Raw genomic sequence first — 11,636 nt, forward strand, 5'->3', positions numbered from 1 at the left:
GTAGTGAAGGCGTTTCTGTAATCCAACTGAAATCGCTTGTTTGTATATAAAATATGAATATAGATATATATGTTACCGGAATTTTTAATAGGTTGTAGAGGCGATAATACTGATAATTTTCATATATATAAGTATGTTGGGCGCGGAGATCATAATGAAGCATACTTTTTGAAGACATTATTTCAACATATCAGTCACATCAGGACAGGGACAGTGAAGAATCACCAGTAATAATAATAATAATAAACCTTTATTGTAGCATACAGCTAGTGTGTTACATATAAAAAATATTACAAAAAATTCTTATTTCTAATATTTGGCTTATTTAGAGGATACTACACAAACTATCAATGTTCTTGTAACAGTAGAACCTTGATTTTTCTTTTGAAACTTTTAATGTCACAAGTTTTTATGTGTTCTTGAAGAGAGTTGTAATCCTTTACTCCATTGTAAAAGATGGAGTTTTGGGCTAATGTTTTATTAAGTCTTTCTAAATGTATGTTATTTTTATTTCTAGTGCCATAAGAGTGAAAGTCTGCATTTATTTTTATTAGATCATTTAGGTAATGCGGCATCGTTCCTTTCATTATTTTATGTATAAAGACAAGAACATTATGTTTGATTAACTTACTTACACTAATCCGGCCTAACCTATTCAACATTTCTTCAATCGGTGTAAATTTATTACAATTTAATATTGCACGCATTGCCCTATTTTGAATTAGCTGCATTCTATTGATGTCTTTAGCATCACACATGTATAAAATTGTAGATACATAATTGAGATGTGGAAGAACTATTGCGTTATAAATAGACTTTTTTGCATATGTATTTTTTAGCCATCTTTTTGCATATGTAGTTTGCATATTCAGTCCTTTTTAAATCACTAGTAATTATTACTCCTATATGTTTAACAACGTTTACTATTGCAATATTAGTATTATCAATTATATCACATTTATACCTCTTTACTTTATCTCTAGCACTTTTTGTCCCAATAATCATAGCTTTATATTTATCAATATTTAACTTAAATTTATTTACTTTTAACCAATTACTAATTTTCTTCGTTTCGTTATTTAGTGTACTAATTACTTCTGTGACATTATCCACCTGTACGTAAAAAATTGCATCATCTGCAAATAGATGACATTTAGTCCTACTACTGTTCATGATTATATCATTAACATATAGTAGGAAAAGCAAAGGCCCCAGTATGTTTCCTTGTGGTACCCCTATGTCAGAAATAATTTCTTTGGAACAAATATTATTGCACTTAGTTCTTTGATTTCTATTTGTAAGGTAACTATGAAATCATGCTAGGCAGGTGTCTCTAATTCCATACCCCTCCACTTTTTGTAATAGTATTTGTCTATCCACCGTTTCAAAAGCTCTTTTTAGGTCTAACAAAAGAACAACAACTATTTAATCCTTCTTCATAGCCATTTTCCATTGATTTATTATAAATTGTAGAGCAGTCTCACAACTATAACCGTTCCGGAAACCAGATTGATGTGGCATAATTAAAATATTATCGGTTATGTATTTTTCTCATTGTTCATAAACAGACCTTTCTAATATTTTGTCTATAGCCGGTAACATATTAATTGGACGAAGTTCTTCAGCCTTAATTTTATTTTGTACTTTTTTTATAGGAACTATTGTTGAAATTTTCAGTTTATCAGGTACAATTCGATTTTCTAAGGAGGAATTAATTATGATTATTAATCTATCTTCTAATACATCATAAAATAGTTTTAATGAATGTCATATTTAACATTTAACTTTATTTGCTGGTCCTGAAGGAAGTTATATCCGGTACATCTACAGAATTTGCGATATTGATAACACTATTTATAAAGTACACATTTAGATTTTCACTTATGTCTTCAGCTTCTGTATATAGTTTGTTGTTAACCGTCAATTTCTGTATTTTGTATCCTTGTTTATTTGTAAATTATGTTTTTCAGTGTATTTCACATCTTTTTCGAATCGTGTTTATATTCATCAATGTTATTCTCGAAGAAAGTTCTCTTTGTGTACCTAACTATACTAACTAGATTGTTTCTCAGTTGTGCATGGCTTTTCCACATTTCATTTCCACCTACTAACTTGAATCTCTCGACAACGATCACTTGAAGTCGTAATCCGAATAAACCTTGATAGTGCTAACAAGTTCGAACAGCGGAGGCGTGGCAAAATCACCTCGCTTAAGAAGCGGCTGCTGGTTAAATTAAACGTTTGAAGCTACANACTTTTGATACAAAAATTAATTAACTTATTCATTAATGTAATGTTCTTATCCATTTAAGAAATGGTGCAACTTTTAAAAGTGATGGAAATTGCTGAACGTATAAATTTACTTTTATTGAGTTAACTATTAACGCTGCACCCAAAGAAAATGCACTCGCGACATGCCGGCTTTATCCGAAGAGGTGGTCTGATCGAATTAACAATGCGTGTAATACAGTGTTTACATGAAAACGAGAGTACTATTCTGAGGGCTAAGGGGCGTGGACGGTAAGTGAATTATGATTATGAAAGGGAAGATACGATCGTGCAGACCCCACGAGGAGCATTCGCCCAATTGCACAACAGGAACAAGTATCTTCGCGTACAGTACATAGATATTACCTGTTCGAACAGCGATGTGGTTTCTTCAGGATGGAGAACCCTATACAGTACACATTAAGCACAAAGGAATTTAAAGAGAATGTTTTCTTGGCGGTAGGGAGCCTGTTTCAGTCCAGTGGCATAACCCTCACCGTTCACTTAAACTGACCTCAAAAGATTTTTACTTGTGGGGCCATGCAAAGAATTTGTATACACCGCGCCTATTGCCACTGTAAGCAAATTGCGAATGGACAATGTCAACGATTTTTCTACAATTAAAGGTACTCCCGATATCTGGGACAATATTCGACAAATACGCCGCTCATATTTTGCCATTGAAGCTAACGGTGGACAATTTCAATACTTTATGGAAAGTACGAATTTATTTTTAGTTTGATTTTTTTACAAATGAAGTTTATTTTGTCCGCTCCCTGGTAAATCAGATGATCTTATGAACGTATACATGTATGTATGGAAACGAAGCTCCACAAGGGCTAATCAACGAAAGATTCGTATTTATATGAATTATAGGTTTAAAGAAGACAATTTGCATAATTAAACATAATTGGTTTGCAAAATGTTATACACTTTTTTGTTATATTTTGTGTAATTTTGAATTTTCTTTTTTTTTATAATAAACGCCACAACCTACATATTTTCGTCTAGACAAGGAACATTTTTCGATAGCGAGAGTTATAATGTCACATAGTGTTCGTAATTTCCAAAATTATGTTTTTCATTTTGCCGGAATTGAATTGCATTTGTTGTGGTTCCGAGATATGTTGGGTCGACTTTGCGAAATGCGAAACTGCTACACGGAAATGATACACGGAAGCACGACGATTGTGGGACGAAACAAAATTCCAAAAGTTCCATGTGACGATGACGAAAGAAAACAAACACTGCGTGGGTTCCCATAACAAGCAAAGCTAAATCAGAAAAAAGTAAAGATGAAGTGACGCTCACGAGGGAGATTAAGTGGGAGGAAGAGGTGATCCATTGGTCTATATGGTTTGGGAATCGTCGGGTACATCATAGACTGGCGTTGGATTGACGATTGCAACCCTGCACCAAAATCTCCCCTTAGAGAGCTAACCACTGGATCCATATACAGAGTATAGTTTCTTCCTGAAAGTCTAAAGGTACGACCGTTTAACATAATCTCCCACTCGTGGCTCCTACCTAATAATTTGCGTTTTATACTTATTGTTATTCGTTTGCTGTTATTTTAAATCTTTTAGCATAAGTTGATTTGACAATGGTTGTGCTTATTATACAATAATAAAGGGAAAACAGGTATTTTAGTGGCAAACCTCTCCTAAGCCAAGCGATTTCTTCGTAACTACAATGCAATAACAGAGTGGCGTTAAAAAATATTCTCATAGCTAAGAGACATGAGCACATACAGCAACATAAGAACAAAGGCTTTCACGGCCGGAATCTATAGTAGAATGAAGATTCGGGCTATAGGACCGTGGTCTAAGTGAACTATTCTGTCCACACGTTTCGTCGGCTACTGCGACAGAAATCCTCAGTGGTAATGTTACGTTGACAACGTGAACGTAGATTATATCTCGAAGTCTCGACAGCGACTGGGGTCCCCAGTTACGTTCACGTTGTCAACGCAGCACTCCAGTGGACATAGTCGCAGTAGCTGACGAAACGTCTGGACAGAACAGTGCACTTAGACCACGGTCCTATAGCTTGAATCTTTATTCTACTACATACAGCAACATTAAGGAGTTTTTATACGCCAATTCAGATGCTTTTTAGGACAAAGGAAAATGCATAGAAACGGTAGGTTTACATGGTTTATCACGCAATCCGTTCATTATAAGTTTTTAAACTTAAAGTACCACTAGCATTTCAAAATGTGGTATATTACCTAAAAGCTGACGCACTTTCTAATTAAATTATTTGCAATCGTCGGTCACTTTCAGTTATACCGGAATTCGACGTCAGCTGGCTTGCTTTAAATGGAATGTTATACCTTTTATGACATTTTTAGGTTCAGAGAACTTCTTAGGTCGACTTTGATTGTACTACTATATCTGAAAAATTAGTAGTTCCAAAAAGACCGAAATCGCGATCCGCGTTTGGCAGTTTCGACAGAATACAGTCCACTTCGAATTATTTTATTCGATTATGGTAACGTGCCCACCATGTTGAGCTACGCCGGGATTCGTTTCAGCAAGTAGATATCCATATATTTAAATGGACCTACATGCTATCGAGCCTATCACGTTGAGGTTGGCTACGCCGGGATTCGTTTTCAGCAAGTAAATATCCACACAAGTGGCCTTGTTGGAGCATACGTAATCCTAAAATGTAGCATCGTGCTACAGATGGCGTTTACTGCGAGATTTGTAGTATTTTCTATCTCGAAATGTATTAATTTTTTAGATAAAGTTGTACAATCAAAGTCGACCTAAAAATGTTCTCTGAATCTAAAAATGTCAAAATATAGCATTCCATTTAAAATGAGCTAGTTGATGATCCGGTATAACTGGGAATCCACGTGTTGGTAAAGCTTGTTGCAATTGCTGAAGACCTATGTCTTTTTTTTTTTCAGAAATTATGCCATTGAAGTAAAGACGGGTCTCTGAATATACGTCAATAGAAAGCACTATCAGTATAACTATACTTCGAAGACTAAGATTGAGATTTGTATGGGGGCAATTAATTCGCATGCAATGGTATTGTCCTCTTTCATATTCCAAATAGTTGTAGGTCCACCTTTGATTCCGAGAAGGTTTCTCATGTCAGTAAAATAAAATAAAGTGGACGTGGTGATCTGTGACAGTGATAAAACATGGTTGATTTTAATAAATTCCTTAAATGCATTTTTGTCGTTAAGTCTGGATTTATATTTACACCGCCGATTTAGTTTTGTTTGTAATATGTTATTCTACATAAGAAATATTGAGATACGTAAGCGAAGTGGGATAAGATAATATAAAGCAACATTTTCCTCTGAACAGTAGGAAAAATTAAAACATTCTATTTCAGAAATTGATAAAAGGCCATTTGGCTATACACGAAGAGAATGCTGCAGATTAGTGTATAACTTCCCAGAAAAGAACATTTCGCATCTGTTTACCAAAGAAGCAATAATGGTAGGTTATCAATGGCCCGACAACCTCATGAAAAGTATAATTTTAATTCCAGAAAACCTGAGGCAACTCCCATCGAGCGTTCAATAAAGTCAATATTGGGCAGTATTTCTCAGTTTTGAAACACCAAATTTTCAACCACGATTAATCAGAATTATCTGTAGCTCTAACAAAATTAGCAAAAACGATAACACTGCAGGAAGGAGACGAGTAGCAAAATTTGTTTCAGGTGGAAGGGGGAAATTTGTCACTGACGTCTGCTCTGTGAGTCCAACATGGACATTTATTCCATCATTTTTAATATATCCTCGAATATGAATGCGACCAAAACCATTAAGTTGATCTCCAGGGGCAGTGATATACGGTACTAAAAATGGGTGGATCAACAGTATTTTTAAAAAACTTACATTTTTCTAAACATGCAAATTCTTGGAATGATAACTTCTTTCTGCTACTACTTGTCACTTATGTATGACATATTAACTTAAAAGTTGTTTATTTCTGTAGAGAAAATTTCATCACCTTAGTATAATTCCCCTCCCCCCATACAGCCATACCGGTTACAGCCAATGGACGTATCGTTTTTTGGTCCGTTAAAAGCATTTTATGGTTTAGCATGTGACGATTTCATGGTTAGCAGTTATAGAGAAGTTATCACTGAAAGAGGTAGTTGTAAAGAGGAACCCCAAAATCAGATCAAGCAGAAGCTGAATACTGTTCCACCGATACTGAAGACTCCACTGATACCGAGAATCAGGTTGGTGTCATCAGATATGTGCCGGGATTGATAATTAGAGACTATTCATCTGCGACTCATGTCAATAGTTATTTTACGCCGCATATCGCCAACTTACTCTAATCATTTAGTCATCTCAGCCCAGACAACGATGTTAATAATTTTTTAAAAATATAGGTGGAATCACATTTTGGATTTGTTTTATTCTGTTTTTTGTTTTTTGATATTTCATAGACACTACATTAATATTTTTTACATAAATTGCATTTTATTTACATTCACATCAGAAATATGACAGTTTTCCGTTAAGCTCACCAACTTACCCCCATATTCCCCTATTTTTTATTTTGCCTAAAAACGTTTTTAAATGGTAAAAATAAATTTCATAGTTTTACCAAAAGGTAAATTTAAGAAACTAAAATGTATGTTATTTCGAAGGATGAAAATTTAAAAAAATATAATTGAAAAAATCAATTGACTATTCTGTAATGGGACAAATTTTAATCAAACGAGTGCAACAAATAGTAAATACGTGTCTTTGCTTTCTTTAAAAGAACATGTTTATACAGGGTAGTCCAAACAATTCACAATATGCTAATTGTGGTCAAATTATAAGTTTAATTTAAAAATTTAAAGAAAAGAACTTGTTATTTACTTTAACATAATACAACACAATTCTGAACCGATGGGACTTGCACCTTGAGGAAGCTCTGGTACAAACTAGAGTGGCTGGATTGACTTGCGAGTTTCGATAATTTAGGGAGCCAGGACAGAGTGTAGAAAATTATCTACACAAAAGCGATAAGATGGTTATGGTTAAATTAAACTTGGAGCCGGTAAAAACGTTAATAGTGCAGGTCTACATGCCTACATCATCTTAGAATTATGAAGACGTAGAAGCGGTTTATTCAGATACCTGTTAAGTTTAGTGAAAAGGCAGAAAAACCTAATAACTGTAGGAGACTTCAACGCAGTAATAGGTGACGGTAAAGACGATGCAAAGCAGGTACTTTTGGATTAGACAGTAGAAATGATAGGGGAGTTAGACTAATAGAATTTTACGATTCAGCATAGCATAACTGTCACGAATACTTTATTCAACCATCAGGTTAGAAGGCGCTATACGTGGAAGATACCAGGTGATTTAAGGTTAAGTTAGATTAGATACTTGTTAGGCAAAGATTTAAAAATCAAGCGAAGGGCTATAGGAGTTATTCAGGAGCAGATGTAGATAGCTATCATAACGTAATAGTTATGAAGACCAATCTTAAAATGAAGATTCAGAAAAACGGGGAAGGTAGGAGACGTCTTAACTTAGAAAAGCTTAAATGTAGCGAAACGCGGGAAAGGCTAAGTACATGAACAGACGAAATACTAGAGGCGGCGGGAGAAACGAATGACAGGGACATAGAGGCAGATTGGAACTGTATTAATAAAGTCAGCAGCTACAGGTGCAATAGGTCTTAAATAAAACGAAAGCAGGAAACCCTGGATAACAAACCAGATTGTAGGATTAATAGAAGAGAAGCAGAAATACGAAAAGAGGACAGTAAAAGAAGGACAAAAAAGGCAATAAAGTGGGAAATAATTAGGAAGCGTAGAGCAGCTAAGGAATAGTGGATTGATATGAGGTGTAAAGAACTAGAAGAAAATTTGAAGTAGATAAAACCGATGAGACTTATAAAATCATTAAAAGGAATTTTAGAGAAGTACGGTACAATAGTGTAGCGAGCACGAGTGAGTTTGTACGCCATCTGTCACACGTGTGCGTGAACGACTTATCGATTCGCCGACTAGCCGCGGGCGCCTTTCCCCATGTGCGCCGTATTTGTAAATGTGTGTGTCGTACCTGCGTTCTGGGAAAGCAGTTAAACAGTTCAAAAAAAAATAAACTATCCGGATGCCTCCAGAAGGTTTCAGAAAGTAAACAAAAGAGTTTTTAAAGGAAGAGACGATCGCCGAGAGAAGAAATAAAATGATCGTTGCAGGAGTGAATCGAGAAATAAATTGATAGTAATAGCAATGAAATAAATAGAATAATTCATAACCTGAATTTAGTAATAATTCAATAGTGTTTTGAGTTCTTTAATAATGTGTGTGTGTGTGTGTAAATAAATTAATAGTTTTCGTAGTTATCAGTCTTAGAAGTTAATTTTGTTAAACCCACAAACATTACAACTGGTGTCAGGTGTGGGGTTGAGTAAAAGACATTACAATGGCAAAGAAGTTGATGGCCATGATTCTGAAAGTTCTTTAATAATTAATGTAAATAAATAGTCTTTGTCGTTATCATTCTTAGATGTTAATTTTGTTGAACCCACGAACATTACAATAGTGATAGTATAAGAAACGAGGTAGGCGTAATAATAATAATAAAATTCATGACTTACTATTAGTGTGACATGGTAATCGCATGTCTGATATCTATACGAATGTATTTAATTCTCGTGCTCCCGATTATCTTATTTGTTTATTCAAAAACTACTATGTATTGAGATTATGCAAAGTAAAGAGAAACTTAAACCCATTTTCAGACATTGAAATACGTAAATACACAAAAACAAAGTTCTATTTTATTCATCTTAAACATACTGACAACAAATCTTAAGTTGACTCGTTTCAGTAAGAAAACATGGAAGTATATGTAACTGCACATTCTATAGTATAGATAGATGTATTCGCTAGTGTCGCTCATAGAAAATTGTTTCGTATTGTAAATGCGTGTGTTTAGTGTTTATAAATATGCAAGCGAAAAACTTTTAAAGCCTTGTATCTATTATTTAGATAAACTTGGCTATTTTTTACAAAATAGATAATTTGCAAAAAATATATCGTAATCATTCTCGACCTCCGCTTTTATTCTTCATCACATCTGTCGGGGCTTACCTGTTACACAGTTGCCGTCGAGTGCGTAATAAATTAATGTCATGAAGCTTATGAGCATCGTGATTTATATCGTCAACGGCATGACCCAAGCTGAAACAAAAAAAAAACATGATACTAGCGTGAAAATCCGCCTTTTAAATACATAAGTTGGTTCGACTTTTAGGCTATATAATTTTCATCCAATAAAGCAAATATTATTGAAAATTGTATATGGCACTTCTTTCAGGTATAAAATCCTTACTAACTTTTCCTTACGAAGACACCGCTTTTTTTATCATGAACTGTACCCTGAAATACCTAGTGATATATATTACTATTAACTCAATATTTTAGCAATACAGTTGAGATAATATTTGAAGATACTTTCTGTGATGCGAAATTTTGTTTATTTTCATAGCTTTCGCAGATTGCAAATATAACAGTTTAATAATAATAAGAAGAACCGTTAGCTCCCTAAATTTTAAGAACAGAAAATTGGTTTCTATATTCCAAAAGATGTGAGTGAAGTTCTTTGGCATTAGCCCATCTTCACTTACTCAATGTTACCAGTGAAAACTGAGAAGACCAGGAGAATAACAATAATACATAATACTAATAATAATACCTTTATTGTAGCATACAGCTAGTGTGTTGCATAAAGAAAAATTTACAATATTCTTATTTGTAATATTTGGCTTATTTATAGGATACTACACAAACTATCAATTTTCTTGTAACAGTAAAACGTTGATTTGTCTCTTGAAACTTTCAATGTCACGAGCTTTTATGTGTTCTTGAAGAGAGTTGTGATCCTTTACTCCACTGTAAAAGATGGAGTTTTGGGCTATTGTGTTTTTAAGTTTTTCTAAATGTACGTTATTTTTATTTCTAGTGTCATAAGAGTGGAAATCTGCATTTATTTTTATTAGATCATTTAGGTAATGTGACATCGTTCCTTTCATTATCATAAGTATAAAGACAAGAACATTATATTTGATTAACTTACTTACACTAATCCAGCCTAACCTATACAACATTTCTTTAATCGGTGTAAATTTATTACAATTTAATATTGCACGCATTGCCCTAGTTTGGATTAGCTGCATTCTATTGATGTCTTTAGCATCACACATGTATAAAATTGTAGATACATAATTGAGATGTGGAAGAACTATTGCGTTATAAATAGACTTTTTTGCATATGTATTTTTTAGCCATCTTTTTGCATATGTAGTTTGCATATTCAGTCCTTTTTAAATCACTAGTAATTATTACTCCTATATGTTTAACAACGTTTACTATTGCAATATTAGTATTATCAATTATATCACATTTATACCTCTTTACTTTATCTCTAGCACTTTTTGTCCCAATAATCATCAGCTTTACATTTATCAATATTTAACTTAAGTTTATATACTTTTAACCAATCATTAATTTTCTTTGTTTCATTGTTTAGTGATATTATCCCCCTGTACGTAAAAAATTGCATCATCTGCAAATAGATGACATTTAGTTCTATTACTGTTCATGGTTATATCATTAATATATAGTAAGGAAAGACAAACGTTTATCATAAAACTAGCCAATAACCAACACAGATAACTCTGATTCTTAGTTTACTAACGTGTTTTGTTCATTTCATTCACAGAATACATTAGTTTTATACATTTCGTAGTAATTATCGGAATTTCATACAATTCCTAGGAAATGTATACATTTCCCGATATATGTGTATATTAAAAAAAGACAAAACATATACTTTTCGACTAACCTCGAAATGCATTTAAATTTAAATTGTAGCAACCTAAAATTGCCATGATAGCGTAAGGAATGCCATTAGTAAACATGTGTTCAANGTTATGTATTTTTCTAATTGTTCATAAACAGACCTTTCTAATATTTTGTCTATAGCCGGTAACATATTAATTGGACGAAGTTCTTCAGCCTTAATTTTATTTTGTACTTTTTTTATAGGAACTATTGTTGAAATTTTCAGTTTATCAGGTACAATTCGATTTTCTAAGGAGGAATTAATTATGATTATTAATCTATCTTCTAATACATCATAAAATAGTTTTAATGAATGTCATATTTAACATTTAACTTTATTTGCTGGTCCTGAAGGAAGTTATATCCGGTACATCTACAGAATTTGCGATATTGATAACACTATTTATAAAGTACACATTTAGATTTTCACTTATGTCTTCAGCTTCTGTATATAGTTTGTTGTTAACCGTCAATTTCTGTATTTTGTATCCTTGTTTATTTGTAAATTATGTTTTTCAGTGTATTTCACATCTTTT

At 33.3% G+C, this 11,636-nt stretch overlaps 1 protein-coding gene across 1 annotated transcript in view; it reads right to left on the minus strand.

Annotated features, from left to right (window-relative positions):
* LOC108735520 overlaps positions 1-9,434 on the minus strand; it is a 198,478-nt gene extending 189,044 nt beyond the window's left edge. The window contains exon 1 of the mRNA XM_025981239.1: positions 9,349-9,434. Coding sequence (XP_025837024.1) covers positions 9,349-9,406 — 58 coding nt within the window. The 5' untranslated portion in view covers positions 9,407-9,434. The remainder of the gene's footprint in view (positions 1-9,348) is intronic.
* Between the last annotated feature and the right edge of the window lie 2,202 nt (positions 9,435-11,636).

This window comes from Agrilus planipennis, unplaced genomic scaffold, assembly GCF_000699045.2.
Source record: "Agrilus planipennis isolate EAB-ADULT unplaced genomic scaffold, Apla_2.0 scaffold9, whole genome shotgun sequence".
NCBI classification, from domain to species: domain Eukaryota; kingdom Metazoa; phylum Arthropoda; class Insecta; order Coleoptera; family Buprestidae; genus Agrilus; species Agrilus planipennis.